At 36.6% G+C, this 25,239-nt stretch overlaps 1 protein-coding gene across 3 annotated transcripts in view; it reads right to left on the bottom strand.

Annotated features, from left to right (window-relative positions):
* SCN1A (sodium voltage-gated channel alpha subunit 1) overlaps nucleotides 1-25,239 on the bottom strand; it is a 183,095-nt gene that overhangs the window by 30,287 nt on the left and 127,569 nt on the right. For all 3 annotated transcript variants that reach the window (XM_019971663.2, XM_070803859.1, XM_070803866.1), the window contains 5 exons: nucleotides 24,553-24,685; nucleotides 19,109-19,347; nucleotides 17,632-17,805; nucleotides 15,752-16,108; nucleotides 14,095-14,577 (listed from right to left, as the gene is read on the bottom strand). In XM_019971663.2, coding sequence (XP_019827222.1) covers nucleotides 14,095-14,577; nucleotides 15,752-16,108; nucleotides 17,632-17,805; nucleotides 19,109-19,347; nucleotides 24,553-24,685 — 1,386 coding nt within the window. The remainder of the gene's footprint in view (nucleotides 1-14,094; nucleotides 14,578-15,751; nucleotides 16,109-17,631; nucleotides 17,806-19,108; nucleotides 19,348-24,552; nucleotides 24,686-25,239) is intronic.

The following is a 25,239-nucleotide window of genomic DNA, read 5'->3' as shown; positions in this document are numbered from 1 at the left end:
ATTCCAGCTGAGCTATTTTAAAAATCTATAAGATGATGCTATGAAAGTGCTGCAGTTAATATGCCAGCAAATTTGGAAAACTTAGTAGTGGCCACAGAACTGGAAAAGGTCAGTTTTCATTCCAATCCCAAAGAAGGGCAATGCTAAAGAGTGTTCAAACTACCACACAATTGTGCTCATCTCACATGCTCACAAAGTAATGCTCAAAATTCTTCAAGCTAAGATTTAACAATACATGAACCAAAAACTTTCAGATGTACGAGCTGAATTTAGGAAAGGCAGAGGAACCAGAGATCAAATTGACAACATTTGTTAGATCATAGAAAAGCAAGGGAATTCCAGAAAAACATCTGCTTCATTGACTATGCTAAAGCCTTTAACTATGTGAATCACAACAAACTGTGGAAAATTCTGAAAGAGATAGGAATACCAGACCACCTTACCTTCCTCCTGAGAAACCTGTATGCAGGTCAAGAAGCAACACTGAGAACAGGACATGGAACAATGGACTGGTTCCAAATTGGAAAAGGAGTATATCAAGGCTGAATATTGTCATCCTGCTTATTTAACTTCTATGCAGAATACATCATGCAAAATGCTGGGCTGAATGAAGCACAAGCTGGAATCAAGCTTGCTAAAAGTATCAATAATCTCAGATATGCAGATGACGCCACCCTTATGGCAAAAAGCAAAGAGGAACTAAAGAGCCTCTTGATGAAGGTAAAAGAGAAGAGTGAAAATGTTGGCTTAAAATTCAGCATTCAAAAAACTAAGATAATGGCATCTGGTCCCCCATCAATTCATGGCAAATAGATGGGGAAACAATGGAAACTGTGACAGACTTTATTTTCTTGGGCTCCAAAAATCACTGCAGACAGTGACTGCAGCCATGAAATTAAAAGACACTTGCTTCTTGGAAGAAAATCTATTGCAAATCTAGGAAGTATATTAAAAAGCAGAGACATCACTTTGCAGACAAATGTCTGTCTAGTAAAAGCTATGGTTTTTCCAGTAGTCATGTACAAAGGTGAGAATTGAACCATAAAGAAGGCTGAGCACTGAAGGATTGATGCTTTTGAACTGTGCTGTTGGAGAAGACTCTTGAGAGTCCTTTGGACAGCAAGGAGATCAAACTAGTTAATCCTAAAAAAAATTAACCCTGAATATTCATTTGAAGGACTGATGCTGAAGCTGAAACTTCAATACTCTGACCACCTGATGCAAAGTGCTGATTGATTGGAAAAGACTCTGATGCTGGGAATAATTGAGGGCAGGAGAAGAAGCAGCCACAGAGGATGAGTTGGTTGGATGGCATCACTGACTCAATGGACATGAGTTTGAGCAAACTGGGAGTTAGTGAAGAACAGGGAAGCCTGGCGTGCTGCAGTTCCATGGGGTTGCAAAGAGCTGGACATAACTGAGTGACTCAACAACAACATTCTTAAGAATATTCTTAAAAATTAGCTATTCTTGTTTTAAAATCAAAGTTTATAATATATTACCAGTTATTATACTTCAAGGTACATTTCCCCTTTAATGCATACAGTTTGGAATCAATCTGGGAGAAATTGTAAAAGGATATAAAAGATGATTAAAATGCCCATTATTAGTATTACAATGGAAGATGTGCTCTTAGAAAGTCCCCAGGTTTACACAAGTGATCCTGTAGATGTTTATAAATTAATTTCCAAACACAATTTAAGCAACATAAGTATATCCCATGGTTTGTTTGGATCATGGTAGGAAAGCAGAAGTGTGTCTAGTGTCACTGAAACTCCACCTATCTCAATTAAAGGCATGACTTCTTTTTCCTCTCTTAAATGTACTTTGTAAACGAAGTTCCTGATTCTGTTTGAAATATCTTTCAGCACCTAGACTGAAAATCATCTTGCTTACTCTTATTTATTTCAAATAATGACAGTGAAGTCAAATTTAATTATACCTTTGAAATACTCTGCTCTCAGTTTCATCTTCCTGATTCCTAGGAATGCTCTGTTCAGCTTTGTCACTTCTTTTCTGGACAGCTATAAATAATACAGTCACCATTTATTCTAGCCTTACCTAATACTAGAGCCTTGTGAACCACAAAGGCCTGAATTATGCTAGTTGCCCAATAAATATTTGGTGAATGAATGAGTGCCTGTGCTTCAGATGTTACTACCAAATGAAGTTTCTGTCTCCAGATTGGCTTTCCAACCAAATTTCCCAGATCTGTCTTTCACAGAAGCCGTACTTTAGTCACGGTGAACTTCTTCAATGTTCTCTGGCTTTTAGTAATATAGTGGTTTTTGCCCATCATTTTGGATGAATAATAATTACTCTATCCTCACCACTTTATCTGCACAACTCTTTGGGCACAGACTGCTTTTTATCTAGCCCACCTCCATGCTAATTGACTTACCAAACTAACAATGCTTGGCATTTTCACTGTAAAACACAATGACTGATACCAGTAATTGCTATTTTCTCAGGAGGTCGGCTATACTGTACTACATCTCTGCTTCCACCTGGTGAGTTGTATGCTTATCAAAAATAAGCTGTTTGTTTTCAAATCAATCTGTACTATTGTAAATTAATATATTATAATTATGGAATTTACTCTTGCATAATTTGACAAAGTGAGTTTGAAAACAAAGTTGCTGTATTCATAGAAACTAAATTGAAATCACTGCATAAAATTAATAAAGGCAAATCCCTCAAACATATACAAACACATAAAGAAATGCTTGTTGAAGTTGCTATATAATACAGAGAACCCAACCTGGTGCTTATGATGACCTAGAGTGGTGGGATGGGGGTAAGGAGGAGATTCAAGAAGGAGGGATATACATATAATTATGGCTGATTCACATTGTTGTATGGCAGAAACCAACAACATTGTAAAGCAATTTTCTTCCAATTAAAAAACAAATCAAAACATAGCTTGTTGTAAAATTAGGTGTGGGTAGGTTATTTTTAAAAAGGGCATGCTGTTGTTATTCAGTTGCCCAGTCACGTCTGACTCTTCATGACCCCATGGACTGCAGCGCGTCAGGCCTCCCTGTCCCTCACCATCTCCTGGAGTTTGCCCAAGTTCATGTTCATTGGTGATGCCATCCAGCCGTCTCATCCTCTGATGCCCTCTTCACCTTCTGCCTTCAACCCTTCCCTGCATCAGGGACTTTTCCAATGATTCATCTGTTCGCATCAGATGACAAAAATACTGGAGTTTCAGCTTCAGCATCAGTCTTTCCAGTGAATATTTAGGGTTGATTTCCCTTAAGATTGACTGGTTTGACCTCCTTGCTGTCCGCGGGACTTTCAGGAGTCTTCTCCAGCACCACAGTGTGAAAGCATCAATTCTTTGGCATTCTGCCTTCTTTACAGTCCAGCTCTCACAACCGTACATGACCACTGGGCAGACCTAACAATATGGATCTTTGTCAGCAGAGTAATGTCTCTGCTTTTCAACACAATGTCTAGTTTTGTCATCACTTTCCTGCCAAGAAGCAATAATCTTCTGATTTCATGGCTGTAGTCACCATCTGCAGTGATTTTGGAGCCCCAAAAAGAGGAAATCAGTTACTACTTCCACCTTTTCCCCTTTTATTTCCCATGAAGTAATGGGGGTGGATCCCATGATCTTGGTTTTTCTAATATTTAGTCTTAAGCCAGTTTTTCACTCTCCTCCTTCACACTCCTCATGAGTCTCTTTAGTTCCTCTTCACCTTATGCCATTAGAGTGGTATCATCCGCATATTTAACGTTGTTGATGTTTCTCCTGTCTATCTTGATTCCAGCTTGTAACTCATGCAGCCCGGCATTTCTCTGATGTGCCCAACATATACGTTAAACAAAAGGAAACAGCAGGCTGCCCTGTCGTACGCCTTTCTCGGTTGTAAACCAATGAATTGTTCCATACAAGGTTCTAACTGTTACTTCTTGGCCCAAATACAGGTTTCTCAGAAGACAAGTAAGATGTTCTGGTATTCCCATCTCTCTAAGAGCTTTCCACAGTTTGTCATGATCCACACAGTCAAAGGCTTCAGCACAGTTGATGAAAGAGAGAGAGGTTTTTTCTGAAATTCTTTGCTTTCTCTATAATACAGCAAATGCTGGCAGTTTGATCTCTAGTTCCTCTTCCTTTTTTAAACCCAGCTTGGACATCTGGAAGTTCTTGGTTCCCATAATGCTGACACCTAGCACGCAAGATTTTAAGTATGTCCTTACTAGCATGGGTGATGAGTGATGAAGATTGACTTTTTCCAGTCCTGTAGCCACTGCTGGGTCTTCCAGATTTGCTGACATAATGAATGCAAAACCTTGATGACATCATCCTCTAGGGATCTGAATAGCTCTGCTGGAATTTCATCGCATCCACTAGTTTGATTAACAACAACAGTGCTTATTAAGGTCCACTCGACTTCGCACTCTAGATAGAATGTCTGGCTTCGGATGACTAACCACACCATTGTAATATATGGGGTATAAATTTCTGGAACGATGCTAAATTCAGGTTGCTTTATAAAGTTCTTTATAATCTTTGTCTTCTAAAAAAACCTAAACTAGAATCATAGATGATGAATTACAGATGTAGTCCATGATAGGCAATGATGTAGAACTTGAAACAATGAACCCAGGCTAGAACAAGAGGCCCAAAGAGATATTTTAATGTAAGTATGTATCATTTTTCAAAATTAAGCAGTTTAATATTTGGGATCCATAAGGAGTTTGTATGCATTTCAGGAATGGGACATGATTACAAATTAGATTTTTTAATTTAGTATTCATACATGGTTTAAATAGGTCCCTAAAACAACATTTTGCAAAAGAAGCCTGGTAAGCCACACCCTGGCTGACCCCTTTGATAGACCCTGATTCTCACACTAGTGAGGGATTCTTGCCCCAGCTTTAAATCATACTGATATCAGATAAAGTGACATGTGAATGTTAGAAAAAACCAACCACAGGCAAGTGGACTCAGACCAGCTAATCTACTCTAGATAAACTATGCTACCACAAGAAAAATTTTAGTGTTTTTTTCTTTAAGTTTGTACATAATGGAAATAAATAGAATTAGTGTGAAAAAGAAAAGAAAGACAAACAAAACTGATACAGAAGAGACTGAGCTGAGAAGCATGCCTAGACAATACAGAGGAGGCAGCAAGGGTTTTGATTGATGAGATAAAAAAAGAATATTAGTAGGTAAATTTGAAATTAAAAAATAAATAATAAATGTATTAAACAAAAACAGATTAAATAACATTAATAAACTGAACCCAAGCTTGTTGAGTCATTGGCATCATCTTAGGATCCTGCTGATAATACTAAAGTTTGTATGTTTTATTGATTTTTTTCCCTAAGAACCACCTACTACACTAATATCATGTTACATTAATTTCTTTTTATTCATATACCCTTTGCTTTGTTGTTCTATTTCTAATTTCTCAAATTAAGTTCCATGTCATGTTCTTTCATCCTTTCTTGGTCATCTTTGTTAACAGTGAGATATTCAGAGGGTGTTCGGTCCAATTTCATAGATTTTTGAAAGAAAAAATTCTTATTTTCTAAATAGTTATTTACATATTTTATTTTCTACTTAAACCAACATTTATTTGGGAGGAAACTCTTAAATTCTCAAATGGTTATATTTTTTCTGTTATTTTATTATTAATTTCTAGTTTAACTGCATTGTGATTAGATAATAACCCTATATGACATCTTCTATCTTGAATTTATTGGTATAATAACCCTAAAATGTCTGCTTATTTGAATTTATTGAGGCTTACTTTGAAGCCCAGTACATTATTAATTTATATAAATACACCATGGGCCATTGAAAATAAGAATTCTCTGTACATATACTTTTTGTAGATAACAAACATAACATTTTACTATTTATATTATTCAAATGATTGACATCCTTATTTTTCTTTGATTCACCACAGACCAAAAGAATAGTATTAAAACTCTTACAACCATTATACTTTTTCAGTGTATTTTTATATTTACCATTGTTGAAATCAAAGATAATATGGTTCTGAATCCTTTATTTGGTTGGAGTAAAAACACTATTACTCAAAAAGGGAAGGAAAAGATTTTTAGACCTGAGTTATTAATTCAGATAAACATGAGATACGAATTCAGATAAACTACTAAATAAGTTGGATAACAACAAAAATAAAATTTTCAAATAAATACTTGTATTGATTTAAAAACCAATAAAACAATTAATTTTTCCTTTTTTGTTCTTACACTGAAGTTCACTTTTATTTTGAAATTCATCATTCACATAATAAAGCAGTTGGTTCTCATGGTCTTCGAGATTAATAGTCTATTTTAAGCATTGAGTTTTATGTTTATGAAGCCATTAATTGACCTTTAATTTACTCATTTCCAATTGGGCTAGTTCATTTAAAAATATTTTTTCACATGTAACTCTCAATGGCTCAATTCTATACTGACTTATTGTCCACGTATGTTTGGCAGGATGACAGTAAGTGAACAGAGAGAATGAAAGAACTACATTGCATCTGAAGCATCCACTTTGCCTTGTACACAAGGGCATTCAATAACCACTTAATGACTACAATCCTGATGGGAAGAGCATTTTTCCTCCTCAGTGGATTTATGCAACATTTCTTGCTTTTTAAAAAATATTTTGTACTATAGCAAACGATTTTGACCTTGAGGGTGAAGCAAAACAAAGCAAAGCAAATAATACTCTCCACAATATTTCTTTGAGTAAGTGATCACATTTTTTTTTTTGGTTATTGTTCTCTGACTCATCTTAGGATGTTTATGTTGTTATTTTAGACTTGGTTTGTTACAGGGAGCTTATTTGTAGGGTGTAATAGAATTTCAATTTATAATATGATAAAATATTTTAAAAATAAATCTGGAATTTAAGGGTCAAAAGGATACAGAATATGTGTATAATACATATATTTTTTATATTGAAAAAATATTTTAAAAGCTGGCATATACGATTTTAAAGGTGAGAATTTTACTGTTATTAAATGTATTCATATTAACATATATATTTAAGATATATAGCTTAAATCAAACTTAGTTGAGATGCTCAACATCAAAAATATCAGTATTAATATTTTATTGTGTACATTGTACATTAGTAAATATTTCTAGTGTACACTAACAATATTAAAAATTAAAGTGACTTCTATTAAAAACTTTCAGCAAAGCAACAGTATCAAAGGAACAGATTCTGTACTGAGATTTAGAATTTCCATAGGGAAGCTACAGAAAAATCAAATACTAACTCTAATTTCCTTATCATCCCTAAACTCAGATGATTTCTTCAAGATTTATGTTGTAATGACAGTCTTCAGTTGATTGTTCATAATCAATACATATAAAATTTTCTTATTAATTGTGAAATCTTCTGTTAGTCAAACATTTGCCTTATGCAGGGGTTAAGGTGAAGAAACATCATTCTAATATACTTTGAATTGGGCTTCCTAGGTGGTGCTAGTGGTGAAGAATCTGCCTTCCAAAGCAGGAGAAGCAAGAGACAGGTTTAATCCCTGGGTGGGAAGATCCCCAGGAGGAGGAAAATGGCAACCCACTCCAGTATTCTTGCCTGAAAAATTTCATGGACAAGAGGAGCCTGGAAGGCTACCTTCCATGGGCTCGTAAGGAGTTGGGCATGACTCAACGACTGAACAAACAACACATACTCTGAATTCTGCTTTAAAGTATGTCAAACTAATAAGATGGAGGCAATCCCTGCTGTAGAGACCATGAGGTAAAGAGATGGTCTACACAAAAAAGCTGGAGTCATATATACCTATCTTCCAGTAGATTCTTAATATCTTCAGATATATTGTCTGCTATTTTTCTATTGGGGAAAATTATGTTATCATGGTGTTCATAAATTTGGATATTTGCAGAAGTCTTGGTATATATCCATTTGATTCAAGATTAACCAAAGACTTCCTATTCTTATTTTTTTATTTAACATGCATTTACTGGATACTGATTGTATGCTAGAGACTAGGATAAATGTGGGGCATATTATGTTAAATGAAATGAGCTTAATCCTTGTTCTTAGACACATCTGAAAACTGATTATTGTCCACATAAGGCATTCCCTGTAGACCTTTATGTGGTAGCACAAATTTAAATTGCTGATATTCAGCAGTATGTAACAGATTGAAAATGATCGTGTGTTCTTCAACTTATATCATGCATAATAAAGATAAAAGTATTAAATGAGGAAATATCAGCAAAACAGTAAGGAAATATTTATCACTGGGAGGACAAGTGGGATCTACTTGTTCATTGGAATCAATGAACTCATTTATTCATTCACTACTCATTTATTCATTCATTTAATAAACATTATGTATACGCTGCGGACTTAAGGTGAGTAAGACATGGTTGGTGTTTTCCCTATTCTCAAAGGCTTCATAAACTGACAATGCAACCACAGAAGTGCTTCCTAATTATTTGGAAGATTCTTGCAGGTGGGATTAAATGCAGAAAGGTATATTCCTAAAGCACAACTTTGAGTACCCATAATTTGGGAGAATAAGAGCTCTGTAATTAGCAGATCTCTACAGATTAGTGTGGTATGCAGAAGCAGATCAATCTAAATTATAGGCCAGCAAAGGAGGAAGAGGACCCTCCAGGACTGATGGAGATTCAGATTCTCCTGGCTATATCATTAACTGGTGCCAGGTGACAAGGGCTTGGTATTCAATACCAACTCTATAGTGAACACTTATTAGTTTGTCAGTAAACAGTATTATTCAATTCAAAGAGATACCAGAGATAGTATACTTTTAGACACTGTTAAGGAAATTTAAGGTAATGGTTCAAAATATAAACTGTAGCTCACTTCCTGGATTCTAGGCCAGGATCAATCTTTACTACTTGTATGACCTTGGCAAGTTACTTAAACTCTTTGTGTTCAATTTTCTTAATTGTAAGATTAGAATAATAGTATCTATCTCATGGTGTGGAGAATGAATGAGATAATGCTATGTGTAAAGCCCTATAAACAGTGCTTTGTCTATGGTGAGCAAACAACAAATGACATGTTATTAACATGATCTGAATTACAAAGACTCAAATGACAGTTTTACTTCATTCTGGCATGCACTCATTGCTAAAATAAGGGTACTTTCCCCTAACTATGCCACTAATATGTTGTTTTTATTCCAAAGATACGTAAGTTTAATAATTCAATTGACTTTAAAAGTATTTATTTAAGCAGAGTTAGGGTAGTAATTGCACCATCACTACCTTTTGTTTTTGAGTCCTTTTAACTTCTGAACGGCTTTTAGATTCTCATAAGATTCCTATAAGCACTACAGGACAGATATGCTCATATTATAACTAGAAAATTGGATAATATACAATCAGTGACTGCCCATAATAGAGTTAAGACCAGCACACTCTAACTTTAGTATCCATACAAATCAACCTAAACTCAAAAAGTTATTGAGCCCTTATTATGTATACAACATTGTACTAGGTGCTTCGGAGGATTAAAATTATATAAAACACAATCCATTGCCAAAGGAATTACTTTCTAATTGGGGAGATATGATTTTATTTGTCTTTTGCATTGTCTCAGCGATTTTGCCCAGATTTCAGAAATCTGTCAAGGCACAATCCATGAAAAAGAGAACTGATAAACTAGACTTCATTAAAATGAAAAATATCTGCTCTGTGAAAGGCGTCATCAAGAGAGTGAGAAGAGAAGCCATAGATTAGGAGAAAAACCTTTGCAAAAATGAAGCTGGTAAAGGACTGTTATTCACAATGCACAAAAAATTCTCAAAAGTCAACAATAAGAAAACAACTTGATTAAAAAAAAAAAAAAACAGGTCAAAGCTCTCAACAGATACCTCATCAAAGAACACAAACAGATGACAAAGCAGCATATGAAAAGATCCTCCACATCATATGTATTCATAAAATGTAAAGTAAAAAACAATGTTCAATGCAGGACTATTCACAGTATTTAGGACATAGAAGCAACTGAGATGTCTATCAACATATGAATGGATAAAGAAGCTGTGGTCAGTCAGTTCAGTTCAGTTGCTCAGTCAAGTCCGACTCTTTGAGACCCCTATGAACTGCAGCACTTCAGGCATCCTTGTCTATCACCAGTTCCCAGAGTTTACTCAAAGTCATGTCCATTGAGTCAGTGATACCATCCAACCATCTCATCCTCTGTCGTCCCCTTCTCCTCCCACCTTCAATCTTTCCCAGCATCAGGGTCTTTTCCAGTGAGTCAGTTCTTCACATCAGGTGGCCAAAGTATTGGAGTTTCAGCTTCAGCATCAGTCCTTCCAATGAGTATTCAGGACTGATTTCCTTTAGGATGGGCTGGTTGACTCTCCTTGCTGTTCAAGGGACTCTCAAGAGTCTTCTCCAACACCACAGTTCAAAAGCATTAATTCTTCGGCACTCAGCTTTCTTTGTAGTCTAACTTTCTCATCTATACATGACTACTGGAAAAACCATAGCTTTGACTAGATGGACTTTGTTGGCAAAGTAATGGTACATATATACAATGGAAGCTGTGGTACATATATATACTGGAATAATAGTCATAAAAAGAAATGCATTTGATTCAGTTCTAATGAGGTGGATGAACCTACAGCCTACAGAGTGAAGTAAGTCAGAAAGAGAAAAAACAGATATTGTGTATTTATATGGTATCTAGAAATCTGGTACTGGTGAACCTATTGCAGGGGAGCAATGGAGATGCAGACATAAGAGAACAGACTTGTGGACACGGGGAGGGGGGAAGGAGAGGGTGAGATGAATGGGGAAAGCAGCATGGAAATATACACACTGAAAGTGAAAGTGAAGTCGCTCGGTCGTGTCCGACTCTTTGAGGCCCCATGGACTGTAGCCTACCAGGTTCCTCTGTCCATGGGATTTTCCAGGCAACAGTACTGGAGTGGATTGCCATTTCCTCCTCCAGGGGATCTTCCCAACCCAGGGATCGAACCCGGGTCTCCCGCATTGTAGACAGACGCTTTATCGTCTGAGCCAACATGTAAAATAGATGGTGAGTGGGAATTTGCTATATGACTCGGGAGTTCAAACCAAGGCTCTGACAACCTAGAGGAGTGGGATCGGGAAGGGAGGTTTAAAGGCAGGAGACATATGTATACCTATGGCTGATTCATGTTGTTATATAGCAGAAATCTGCACAATATTGTAATTATCCTTCAAGAAAAATAAATAAAGAAAACCAATATGGTACCACTACACATCTATTGAGCATCACTGACTCAATGGACATGAGTTTGAGCAAACTCTGGGAGATGGTGAAGGACAGGGAAGTCTGGCGTGCTGCAGTCCATGGGGTCACAAAGAGTTGGATGCAACTGAGTGACTGAACAACAACACATCTACTAGAATGGCCAAAATCCTGAACACTGACAACAGCAAATGCTGTGGGGTAACAGGAGCTCTCCTTCATTGCTAGTGGCTATGAATAACCGTACAGCCATTTTGAAACCAGGTTGTAAATTCTTACAAAATAAAACTTACACTTAGCATACCACCAGCAATTGCCACTCTTGGTATTTAACCAAATGAGTTGAAATCTTATGTCCACACAAAAGCCTGTACACAACTCTGTTTATAGTAGCTTTATTCATAATGGTTAAAATTTGGAAAAACCAAGATGTCCTTCAGTAAGTGAACAGATAAATAAACATCCAGACAACAAAATAGAACTTAGCACTAAAAGATGTGAACTATCAAGCCATGAAAAGACATGGAAGAGTCTTAAAAGCAGATTACTAAGTAAAGGAAGCCAGTCTGAAGAGTCTACATATTATATGACTCCAAGTATATGACATTCTGAAAAGGGCAGAAACAGTTACAGATCAGTGCCAGAGGTTAGTACAGAGGGATGAATAGAGTACAGAGGATTTTTAGACCCATAGAAACTGCTCTGTGTGATTCAATAACGGACAATAAATGCCTTCAGACATTTGTGCAAAAGAGGAGAGTGAAAAAGCTGGCTTAAAACTCAACATTCAAAAAACAAAGATCATGGCATCTGGTCCCATCACTTCATGGCAAATAGATGGGGAAACAATGGAAACAGTGACAGACTTTATTTTCTTGAGTTCCAAAATTAATGCAGATGGTGACTGCAGCCATGAAATTAAAAGACGCTTGCTGCTTGGAAGAAAAGCTATGACCAACCTAGACAGCATATTAAAAAGCAGACATTACTTTGCCAACAAAGGTCCATCTAGTCAAAGCTATGGTTTTTCCTGTGGTCATGTATGGATGTGAGAGTTGGACTATAAAGAAGGCTGAGCATTGAAGAACTGATGCTTTTGAACTGTGGTGTGGGGAAAGACTCTTGAGAGTCCCTTGGACTGCAAGGAGATCCAACCAGTGCATCCTAAAGGAAATCAGTCCTGAATATTCATTGGAAGGACTGATGCTGAAGCTGAAACTCCAATACTTTGGCCACCAGATGTGAAGAACTGACTCATTTGAAAAGATCCTGATGCCAGGAAAGATTGAGGGCAGGAGGAGAAGGGGATGACTGAGAATAAGATGGCTGGATGGCATATCACTGACTCCATGGGCATGAGTTTCAGCAATTTCTGAGAGTTGGTGATGGACAGGGAAGCCTGGCCTGCTGCAGTCCATGGGGTTGCAAAGAATTGGACATGACTGAATGACTGAACTGACTATAAAATGGATAATACCAAGAATGAATCCAAATGTAAGCTATACACTTTGGGTAATAATGACACATCAGTGTAGCTTCAACAAATAAAACAAATTGGAGTATGTGGAAATTTTGCTGTCTTCCTCTCAATTTTTCTGTGAGGCTGTTTTAAAAATAAATTGTGTAAATGAATTTTTAAAAAATTTGGACTATGTAACCTAAGCCATCTTACCATTTTTGAGACTTCCACACAATAAATGGGAAGTGAAGGTGTTTTGTTTCTTTGGAATTATCTTTTAAATCCATTAATATTTAGATTAATATTTCTAAGTCAGTTGCTATGGACTGAATTGTGTTCCCTCAAAATTAGTATTTTGAAGCCATAACTCCCAGTGTGACTCTATTTGGAGACAGGGCTTGTGAAGTAGTGATAAAGGTTAAGTGAGGTCTTGATCCAACCTCTAATCCAACAGAGATGGTGCTCTTATAAGAAGAGAGACCAGAGCTCACACCCACATGCTGAGGACGGACCGTGTGAGGACACAGTGAGAAGGCAGCTATCTGCAACTCAGAGAGAGAGCTCTCCCCAGACCCTGACCCTCCTAGCACCTTGACCTTGACCTTTCCACTCTCTAGAAATGTGAGAAAATACATTTTGATTGTTTCAGCCACCCAGTGTGTGGAGCATTGCTATGGCAGTCTGGAAGATTAACATGAAGTTCAGAAGAAAGTGTTAGTTACTCAGTCATGTCCAGCTCTTCGCAACCCCAAGGACTGTAGCCCACCAGGCTCCTCTGACCATGGAATTCTCCAGGAAAGAATACAGGAGTGGGCAGCCATTCCTTTCTCCAGGGAATATTCCTAACCAAGGGATCGAATCTGCGTCTCCTGCATTGCCGGCAGATTCTTTACCATTTGAGTCACCTTAATGGAATGACATAGACTATTTCTTGTTAAATTCTCTTCCATGTATGTGAATTAGTGCAATGCAGTGTAAGATATACAGAGCTCATAATGACTGTAAGTTCAATTCTCAGCTATATCTCCTCATTATAATATGGGCTTAAATTTCCTAAGCTAATTTTCTTATCTGACAGGTTAGAATGACAACAAATCTTTCTGAGGTTATTACAAGGATTAAATCCAATGATGCTTGTTCATTCCCTGGATCATTCATTCATTCATCCTCTAACAAACACCCATTACTTAGGATGAGAAAACTTATACTATTAGGATGAGAAAACATACACATATATTATTCTTTAACTTATTAATCATCTCACTGAGCTTAAATCTTTGGTTCTTCAATGAAATAATATTTTATATTATGGCAAAAATATTCTACATGGAATATATAATCATAAATACAGGCAATATAATATATGTATATACATATACATTTATACCCAACCACATCCTTATAATCTTACCTCTTTGCTTTCTTCCAGATCTGATTCACTACTGAAGTCCTCTGTGTTTAAATTTTCAAAGTCAGATTCTCCTACAGCAATTGGTACAGTCACAGTAAGACTGGGATTGTTTATGAAGGACATGTAATCACTTTCATCAATAATGTACTTTTCAACACTGCTGCCGGTTCCTATTCCACTTGTGGTTCCATTTACGTCTTTAAGATAGTCCAGGTCTTTCCCAATCTCTGTTGTATGATTGGACATACAATTGTCTTTCCTGTTGTTTAGATCATCAAGTGGTTTAATTTCATCTAAAATCTTTTGTTTTCTAACAAAGGACTGCTGAATAAATTCATATATTTTTCTCTTCACATAAGCTATTCCTTTGTGCATCCTATCCACAGCAATTTGGAGATTGTTCATTTCATTATCATCATCAGTGGCCGCAAGGTTGTCTGCACTAAATGAGCTCAGAAGCAAGGCCAAAAAGAGGTTCAGGACCTTAAAAATAACACAAACATCATTATAATTTCACCCCAATGTGAAGAAGACCAGATTGAGATCACTTACTCCTTGTTGAGGAAACTATAAGTTCTAACAATGAGGCGAAAGAAACACCACAGCATAGTGACTAGAAGTTCAGAGATCTAAATTTGTGCTCGGGCTTAACAGCTATGCCACAATTCATCTAAAGGGAAAGATATGATTTCCATTGGTCTCTAGTTCCTCTACTTATAAAATGAAGACACTGAGCTGACCTAAGGTTTTACTAAACTTAAAAATATGTGATTATAAGAAATAAATTTATGTGGGCTCTATATAAGAGTTCTAAACTTAAAATTCCTTAGTTTTGAAAACTATGCATTTAATTGCATATTATAGTTTCTTTTTTGATGAAAAGATATTAAATTGGATATTAATTGAAAGAAAATCATGATCCAGAATGAGAATTATGGGCTTAACATAGGCATCAACATATATGTTCTTGATCTACTATTTTTCTCATACCCCACTGTTGACTAATTAGGACAACTATTTATAAACAATCACTAATATTTCCATGAGACTGGCATATTAATGTATGTATCCTTTGGAGTGTATGATATATTTTTATATGGTAACAGTAAGGTACCAACCTAAAAGAGAGGACGGATTAGTTACTCCATGTGGGTTAGGAATCCTTAGCCAACCTCGGTTTTGATGTAAGGATTGACTAACCCAGGTTGGTTCATGCATCTGCCTTATGACATAGAGTGACTGAATACTATCTACAATGAATGAGCAAAGAAAAGTTGAAATAGCTAGGAACAATGGGAAGTGCCACTTTTTAGTCCTGTACTGGCAAGTAAGTTTGGGTTTTCTCTAAATTTATTTTTTTTCAGACTTTTCCCTTCCTTGGATCTGAATTTTTAAAATGTTCCCAATATATCCTTCTAAACCTGTCTTTAATATTATACTCCATAGGAGCTCACATAGTAAGTGTGATGAAATGACTGGCAAAACAGTTGAGAATAAACATTGTAGGGTCACTGGTTGTGTTGTCAAAGATTATAAGTGTATCCAAGGTAAGAGACTTTTGAAATTAATAATGATAATTTTGTTTTAGACAAAATGGTCGTCATTTCATTGTGCTCTTAATCCATTTCTGAAACTCATATCTTAAATGGGTACATACCACCAGGTTTCCAATGACCATGACCATCATGAAGACAGTAAGGCACATGGCTTGACCAGCGACCTCCATGCAGTCCCACATGGTCTCTATCCACTCTCCACACAGCACCCGGAACACAATCAGGAAGGAGTGGAAGAAGTCATTCATGTGCCAGCGTGGGAGTTTACACTCACTGTTGATCTTGCAGACACAATCTTTGTAACTTTTACCAAAGAGCTGCATGCCAACCACAGCAAAAATGAAGACGATGATGGCTAACACCAAGGTTAGGTTTCCCAGAGCCCCCACTGAATTGCCGATGATCTTTATTAGCATATTTAATGTTGGCCAAGATTTTGCCAACTTGAAAACTCGAAGCTGGAAAATAAAAAAAAATATGTTATTATGATCAAGCCTTGAAAGCATTACATGTGAGGTTTACCAAGAAATGAATAAAATTGAATCTCTAACAACCTTTGCTCTACAGATGTTATAATGGTGATGGATGTTAACTGAGCTTATTGTGATCATTTTGCACTACATACAAATATTTCATCATATGTTGTAAACCTGAAATACAGTGTTATTATATCAATAATAACTTATAAGAAAGATATTGAAGTATATAACAAAAGACATTTTTTAAGAGAGTTAGTGGATGTCCTGGGCCACTGCTGATTGCAAAACTTATAATCTTGATTGGGGAAATAGGTAAGAGCCACCTTGCATTCTTATACTTTCCAGACTTTTAAATCCGTCTACCTTTGGACCATAACCAATTAGAAATGACCTGTGCCATTGCACTGTCATAGCACCACCCTCCTAAGCAAAAGATGTGAAGAGCAGGCTGTCTGGATGTCTTTGTGTCAGTTTTTGGCTTTACTCCAAGACATATTTCTAATCTGTCAGGAACAGAGAGTTGTGAGCAAATGTTTCACTTCACCAAACAAGAAGCAAAGGTCTTCCTGTATGGAGCTTCTTATCTTAAAAAAAAAAAGAAAAGAACAACAACAAAAAAAACTCTCTTACAACATCTGTCCTATCCTTGACCATGGCCAGGCTCATGGCTAATTTTTGGACCCCTCCCTCCCACCCAGGAAGAATCTGATCCTTCCATGTTTTATGTAGATAATTTTCCCTGAGAGTGAATTTTTAATTATTACTGGGGGACATACTGTCCCTCATTTGTTTTGTAAAGGTGGACGTAAGGCATACATGGACTGACACTAATATTAATTTGATCTCAATGATTTCTGCTCAGAGATACTCATTTGTCAATAGCAGGCAAAGTAACAGCACATAGAGCCCTGCTATAAGTAAAGTGTTTATTATTCACAATCTTCCTCTGTTGACATAGCTAGATGCACCTGCATTTAAGAACTTGGGATACTTCCCGTGACTTCATAATTCTTTCCCTATTTGCATGCACATATATGTGAATCAGTGGACTAAGTAAATACTTTTTCTGATTTCTCTCCTCTGATTTTGGGAAGGAGAATATTTTCCAGAGATACAATCAGAAATGGTTTCTACATGCACATCCTTATCTGATTGTTATTCACCTAATATAAAAGGGTGTTTATATTTTCAAAGTACTACTAAAATACATTTTCATTAAAATATTTTCTTAGATGCAAAAATATTAACTGCAGTCACCTCTAGAAACAATAATTAGTTGGAATGGTAATCGAGTAACATGTTCAACTTTATATGACCAGGATTTTTGCAATAAAGCTTTTTCCTAAATATGTGGGAATATTTTTTTTCCACTTAGGGACTGTTTTTAACAATGCAAATGTTACACAAAAAACTTAAAATGTTAATGGTGTGTGGTAAAATCTATGATACAAGAGCCCTGATTGGTGGAAAGGTTTTTGTCTTTGTACTGTTTTGTTTTTTACCAAACGGAATGAACGGAGAACTGATAATCCTTCCACGTTGGCCAGGCCAAGTTCTACCAGGCTAAGCGTTACAATAAAACCATCAAAGATATTCCAGCCTTCTTGGAAATAATAGTAAGGATCCATGGCAATAATTTTCAGAAACATTTCTGCTGTAAAGATCCCAGTGAAAACCTAAGATCAAAACAAAGTTACTCTAATTCCATCAGATAATGACAAAGTAGCATGCCATAATATTTGCTCCTAGAACAAAATATTTACACTAGTAATTATTCTATTACTTGCATACATTGGCACAATAATTTATAGTTGTTAAAAAGCTCTCATATATGTTATTTAATTTTATCCTCAAACGAAACACTGTTAAACACATAATGTGAGTATCATAACTCTTACTTTACCAATTAGGAAACATGTCTTCACATGGGTTCAGTGGCTTGCCCAACATCAACTAGAAAGTTAGAAAAACTAGGATTTGAGAGCAAATCTATTTTTAACCAGTGTTCTTTCCATTACATCAACTGCGTTTTCCTCCAGACTTCATACAGCACAGGTACTGACAAGACTTTTCCCATAAACAGTTTTATCTATAAGCTTATTCCCATTTCCCTCTACTCAGACAGTTATTTTGCATGCGTGCCTATATTATAATATGTGCATTATTATCATTATTTATTTGCACATGAAAAAATCACTTCAACAGTAAATACTAGAACTTTAAAAATAGGAACACTATAATTCAGGATGCTTTACATATTTTTCTTTCTAACATCAAGAACTTTAAACCTCAAAACAAATATTATGAAAAATGAATACATTATTTTAGAAACCTTTATTTCAGCAAATGAAAGCTAATATTCCTAAACTGAGACAACAAACACTTTAACAATTTTTTTTTAAACCTTCACCAAAAATGGTCTTGTTAATCGTATAAGGCACAAAATGTACTGGATGTTTTTTATTATTTTATAGCTTTGATCTAGACTAGATGGATTAAATAATACAGGCCCTACCTAGATCTTGGAAGTAGAAAAGCTGGAGTCATTTGTGAATTGTTAAATAAGTTGTGGCTTATAGTGAAGATGAATGACTAAGCAAGATAAAAAGATCTGTAATTTTATTTTAGCTTTCTATATGTAGGGAAACTATGATAATATCATTTCAAAAAGTGTGTTCTTAAACTATGAACTGCTTCTGTGCCTTGTATTACTTATAAATATCAGTATTGACTTTTTCAAGTAGTAATGTAGGCCTGTTTTTATATTGCTGTCTTTCTCAGTTTCAGCTTGGATCTTGAGGGCTGTTAAGGGCTATTTTTGGCAAAGAGTAGGGTATAGCCAGCTAGATATAATTCCCATCTTTTGAAAGCAAGGAAGTAGAAAGGGTGGTGGTAAGACTGCTATAAGACATTAAATGCAAACAGTTTCTCAAACAGAAAATTTGAAGACTGAACACATTTACCTTCCAATATGCTTACCAAGTTTCCTACTGTAAGCACATTATTGAAATGGTCTGTCATGGGATAGTGCTCCATGGCCATGAAGAGAGTGTTTAAGACAATGCAGATGGTGATGGCCAGGTCAACAAAAGGGTCCATCACAACCAGGTTGACAACATGTTTCACTTTTAACCAGTATGGCGAACAGTCCCAGATTAAGAATATGTTGGAAAATTTATACCAACAGGGTGGGCATTTCTGCCTGGATTCTTCAAGTTCTAGATTAAAAAAAAATAAAAACCGTCAAAAGAGATTTTTAAACATATATATTCCTCTCAGATCCAATAGATTTCACTAACCAAACATTCTCATTTGCTATAATCAACCTATTTTTGTACTTCATTATTTAAAAAACGTGATTTAAAAAATAGAATTTACTCTTTAGATTCCTCCCCAAAATTTCTTCAGACATAAACATAGAACAGCGGTATCAAAGAATGATTGTCTTCTCTTATGCATTGATATTGTGGTTCCATATTTGGCTCTAAGTTACGTGGATTGTCTTTTTAATAGAGATACTGTGTGTAATCCTATGTTAACGTCTGGCTATGCTGTCATCTTCAGGCTATAAGAGAGCCAAGAATCAGCTGTTTGTTTTTATTTTGTGAGAATAACCCATTCTTCCCCTCCAGTCTTGAGAGTGTTTAGGATGGTATCAGAAGTCCTAAACTAAATGGAACAGAAGATATGGTCACTATGACTAATAGGATTAGAAACCCTTTACAGAAATACTTTATTGTGCATTTTTAAGGAGCTGCCACACATAGGATTCTCTCATTTTTGAGACTGCACCCAAGTACTGCATTTCAGAATTTTTTATTGACTATGAGGGCTACTCCATTTCTTCCAAGGGATTCTTCCCCACAGTAGTACATATAATGGTCATCTGAATTAATTTCACCCATTCTGGTCCATTTTAGTTAACTGATTCCTAAAATGTTGATGTTCATTCTTGCCATCTCCTGTTTGACCACTTCCAATTTACCCTGATCCTTGGACCTAACATTCCAGGTTCCTATGAAATATTGTTGTTTACAGCATTAGACTTTATTTCATCACCAGACACATCCACAACTGGGTGCTGTTTCTGCTTTGGTTCAATCTCTTCATTTCTTCTGGAGCCATTTATTTGCTCTTCTCCAGTAGCATATTGGATGCCTACCAACCTGGGGAGTTCATCTATCAGTGTCACATCTTTTGCCTTTTCATATTGTTCATGGGGTTCTCAAGGCAAGAATGCTGAAGTGGTTTGCCATTCTCTTCTCCAGTGGACCACGTCTGTCCAAACTCTCCACCATGACCTGTCCATCTTGGGTGGCCCTACACGGCTTGGGTCATAGTTTCACTTAGTTAGACAAGGCTGTGACCCATGCGATCAGTTTGGTTAGTTTTCTGTGATTGTGGTTTTCATTCTGTCTGTCCTCTGCTCGATGAGAATAAGAGGCTTGTGGAAGCTTCCTAATGGGAGGGACTGGTTGTGGGGAAACTGGGTCTTGCTCTGTTTTGCTCTTGTTCTGTGGGCAAGGCCATGCTCAGCAAATCTTTAATCCAATGTTCTGTTGATGGGTGGGACTGTGTTCCCTCCCTGTAGTTTGGTCTGAGGCAGAATGATCTCAGTAGCTTCCAAGGCAAATCATTCAATATCACAGTAATCCAGGTCTATGCCCCAACCACTGATGCCAAAGAAGCTGAAGTTGAATGGTTTTATGAAGACTTACAAGACCTTCTAGAACTAACAACAAAAAAAGATGTCCTTTTCAGTATAGGGGACTGGAGAGCAAAATTAGGAAGTCAAGAGATACCTGGAGTAACAGGCAAATTTGGCCTTGGAGTACAAAATGAAGCAGGACAAAGGCTAACAGAGTTTTTCCAAGAGGACACTAGTCATAGCAAACACCCTCTTTCAACAACACAAGAGATGACTCCACACATGGACATCACCAGATGGTTAACACCAAAATCAGATTGTTTATATTCTTTGCAGCTGAAGATAGACAGCTCTATACTGTCAGCAAAAACAAGACCAGGAGCTGACTGTGGCTCAGATCATGAACTTCTTATTGCCAAATTCAGACTTAAATGGAAGAAAGTAGAGAAAACCCCTAGGCCCTTCAGTTATGACCTGAATAAAATCCCTTATGATTATACACTGAAAGTGACAAATAGATTCAAGGGATTAGGTCTGTAGACAGAGGGCCTGAAGAACTATGGACAGAGGCTCATAATGCTATATAAAAGGCATTGGCCAAAACCATCCCCAAGAAAAAGAAATGTAAACAGACAAAATGGTGGTCTGAGGAGGCTTTACAAATAGCTGAGAAAACAAGAGAAGATAAAGGCAAAGGAGAAAAGGAAAGATATACCTATTGAATGCAGAGTTTCAAAGAATAGCAAGAAGAGATAAGAAAGCCTTCATCAGTGAACAATGCAAAGAAATAGAGGCAAACAAACAATGGGAAAGACTAGAGATCTGTTCAAGAAAATTAGAGCTATCAAGGGAACATTTCATGCAAAGATGGGCAGAATAAAGGACAGAAACGGTATGGACCTAACAGAAACAGAAGGTATTAAGAAGAGGTGGCAAGAATACACAGAAGAACTATACAAAAAAGATCTTAATGACACAGAAAACCATAATGGTGTGATCACTCACCTAGCGTCAGACATCTTGGAGTGTGAAGTCAAGTTGGCCTTAGGAAGCATGACTACTAATAAAGCTAGTAGAGGTGATGGAATTCCAGCTGAGTTATTTCAAATCTGAAAAGATGATGCTATGAAAGTGCTGCACTCAATATGCCAGCAAATTTGGAAAACTCAGTAGTAGCTACCAGACTGGAAAAGGTCAGTTTTCATTCCAATCCCAAATAAGGGCAATGCCAAAGAATGTCCAAATTACCATACAATTGCACTCATTTCACACGCTAGCAAAGGCATGGAAACATGTAAAATATCATGTATGAAATGAGATGCCAGTCCAGGTTCGATGCACGATACTGGATGCTTGGGGCTGGTGCACTGGGACGACCCAGAGGGATGGTGTGGGGAGGGAGGAGGGAGGAGGGTTCAGGATGGGGAACACATGTATACCTGTGGCGGATTCATTTTGATATTTGGCAAAACTAATACAATTATGTAAAGTTTAAAAATAAAATAAAATTAATTTAAAAAAAAATTAAAAATAAAAACCAAGGGAGCACACCATCTATCTCACCCTTTTCATCTCTGCGATCTCCACTAGCCTTCCTGTGGCCTTCACAAATGAAGATCCTACAAAAATTCAGGTCATTCGTGTCTGTTTCTCTGACACAGGAATTTTTCACATGTGCACTGTCCTGGAGGTAAGGGGCTCATCTTCAGATTCTGCAGGTCCTGATTCCAACCTCCAAACCCATGAGATGTGGGCTAAGCACCCCCTTAGATTCATGCCATGAAGATGAAGCATCTCAGAGACTATGCATACTGCTGGAGTTGCCCTAGCCAGGCTGTGGTTGGCCATGGAGAATGCATGGCCTCCAAGACCAAGGACTACCACTGTTCAACTGGGTAAACTTGGGACTTAGCCTCTCTGAATATCAGTTCCTTAGATAAAGGGTTATTTTTTTAATTATCAGATAAGGTATATAAAAGAGTTTCATGAGTAAAATATGCCAGAGCTTTCCCCTCAAAAGAGCGCAATATTATATGATTTCATTTATATGAAACTCTAAAAACTACAAACTAATCTACAGTAAGCAAAGATCAGTGTTTGCCTAGGGATGGATGGCACTGGGAGATATTTTGTGGTGATGGTTATGTTTACTATCTTGATTGCAATGATGGTGTCTTATGTCAAAACTTATCAAATTGTAGTCTTTAAATATGTGCAGTTTACTGAATGTCATTTATCTCTTAATAAAGCTATTTAGAAGAAAATAAATAAGCCTAAAATATTTTAAAAAAATGAAAATTCTCTGTCAAGAGAATTCTCTGTCAAGAGAATTGAGAACTTGAACCAAGAACTTCTAGATGTTCAAGCTAGACTTAGAAAAGGCAGAGGAATCAGAGATCAAATTGCGAACATCCAGTGGATCATAGAAAAAGCAAGAGAATTCCAGAAAAAACATCTACTTTCATTTCATTGACTACACTAAAGCCTTTGACAGTGTGGATCACAACAAGCTGTGGAAAATTCTTTAAGAGATGGGAATACCAGACCACCTTACCTGCTTCCTAAGAAATCTGTATGCAGGTCAAGAAGCAACAGTTAGAACTGGACATGGAACAATGGACTGGTTCAAAATTGGGAAAGGAGTACGTCAAGGCTGTATATTGTCACTCTGCTTATTTAACTTATATGCAGAACACGTCATGCAAAATACTGGGCTGGAAGAAGTGCAAGCTGGAATTTAGATTGCTGGAAGAAATATCAATAACCTCAGATATGCAGATAACACCACCTTAACAGCAGAAAGCAAAGAGGAACTGAAGAGTCTCTTAATAAAGGTGTAAGAGGAGAGTGAAAAAGTTGGCTTAAAACTCAAAATTAAAAAAATTAAGATCACGCTATCTGGTCCCATCACTTCATGGCAAACAGATAGGGAAACAATGGAAACAGTAACAGACTATTTTCTTGGACTCCAAAATCACTGCAGATGATGACTGCAGCCATGAAATTAAAAGATGCCTGTTCCTTGGAAGAAAAGATATAACTAACCTAGACAGCGTATTAAAAAGCAGAGACATTACTGTGCTGACAAAGGTCCATATAGTCAAAGCTATGGTCTTTCCAGTAGTCATGTATGGATGTGAGAGTTGGACCATAAAGAAGGCTGAGCATCAAAGAATTGGTGCTTTTCAACTCTTCAACTGTGGTGTTGGAGAAGACTCTTGAGAGTCCCTTGGACTGCAAGGAGATCAAACCAGTCAATTCTAAAGAAAATCAATCCTGAATATTCATTGGAGAGACTGATGCTGAAGCTGAAAGTCCAATACTTTGGCTACCTGATGCAAAGAACAGAATTATTAGAAAAGACCCTGATGCTGGGAAAGATAGAAAGCAGGAGGAGAAAGGAACAACAGAGCACAAGATGGTTGGATGGCATCACCAAGTCAACGGACATGAGTTTGAGCAAGCTCTGCAAAATGGTGAAGGACAGGGAAGCCTGGTGTAGTGCAGTACATGGGGTGGCAAAGAGTCGGTCATTACTGAGAGACTCCCCAACAAAACATACAGGATACATTCTTTAGAGTTGCAAAAACCATGGAGTTTAAGTAACTTTTAAAAAAGTTTCTAGAATACAGAAATACATAACAAATAACTCTTAAATAAGACCTATGATGTTTTCTTTGGAATACACTACTTCCAACTTACTGACATGTGTTTCAAATAAGACAATATAAATTCAGTGAAAACAACTGAAATGGAAATGGAATTTGTTACAAACCTTCTACTGTATTTGTTAAAATGCTGGCTATGCTCATTGCTCTTTGCCTTTGAGATGGATCTTCTAGAAAGTCCATGGAAACATGAAAAGAACTTGACCTTCTCTTTCTCATTTCAGTTTCAGTGGTTGTTCCCTGTAAAAAAAATGTTAATGTATTCAATGCTTAACGTGGGCAATATGATAAGCAAACAACCATTGTGACACAGTGAAATTCATGAAATACATGCATCATGCACATTCATATTTAATTAGTGATGGCAGATATTGCTGACTTATTGTAGCATTAACCTGGACTGTCCAAACTGTTAGCCATTTATTCATACACCAGAACTAAGGGTTTTCTTTTTACCCTCTGATTTTATAGTTTTAGGTGACAATGTAATTTTGATATCCTTGATAAACCCTGTGAGTGACATATTTAACAATTTGCTTATGTCAGAACTAACAGCAGAAAGCAATAACTTGAAAAGTCACCTAAATGATCACAGCATTTTATTTTGAGAAGGTAGCCCTTTATTTTTAAAGGAATACAAATAATTAGAACACACGTAGCTGCCATCTCATTTTCTGGACACAAGACATAGATGGTCATCGACAACACAAGCTGTATATTAAAAAAAACAACAATACATGCTGCATGGACAACAGTTTCATCCAGGGTACCAAAGCAATAAGTCATCTAGTTCT

Source organism: Bos indicus, chromosome 2, assembly GCF_029378745.1.
Source record: "Bos indicus isolate NIAB-ARS_2022 breed Sahiwal x Tharparkar chromosome 2, NIAB-ARS_B.indTharparkar_mat_pri_1.0, whole genome shotgun sequence".
NCBI lineage: Eukaryota > Metazoa > Chordata > Mammalia > Artiodactyla > Bovidae > Bos > Bos indicus.
This window is presented reverse-complemented; position numbering and strand designations above follow the sequence as displayed.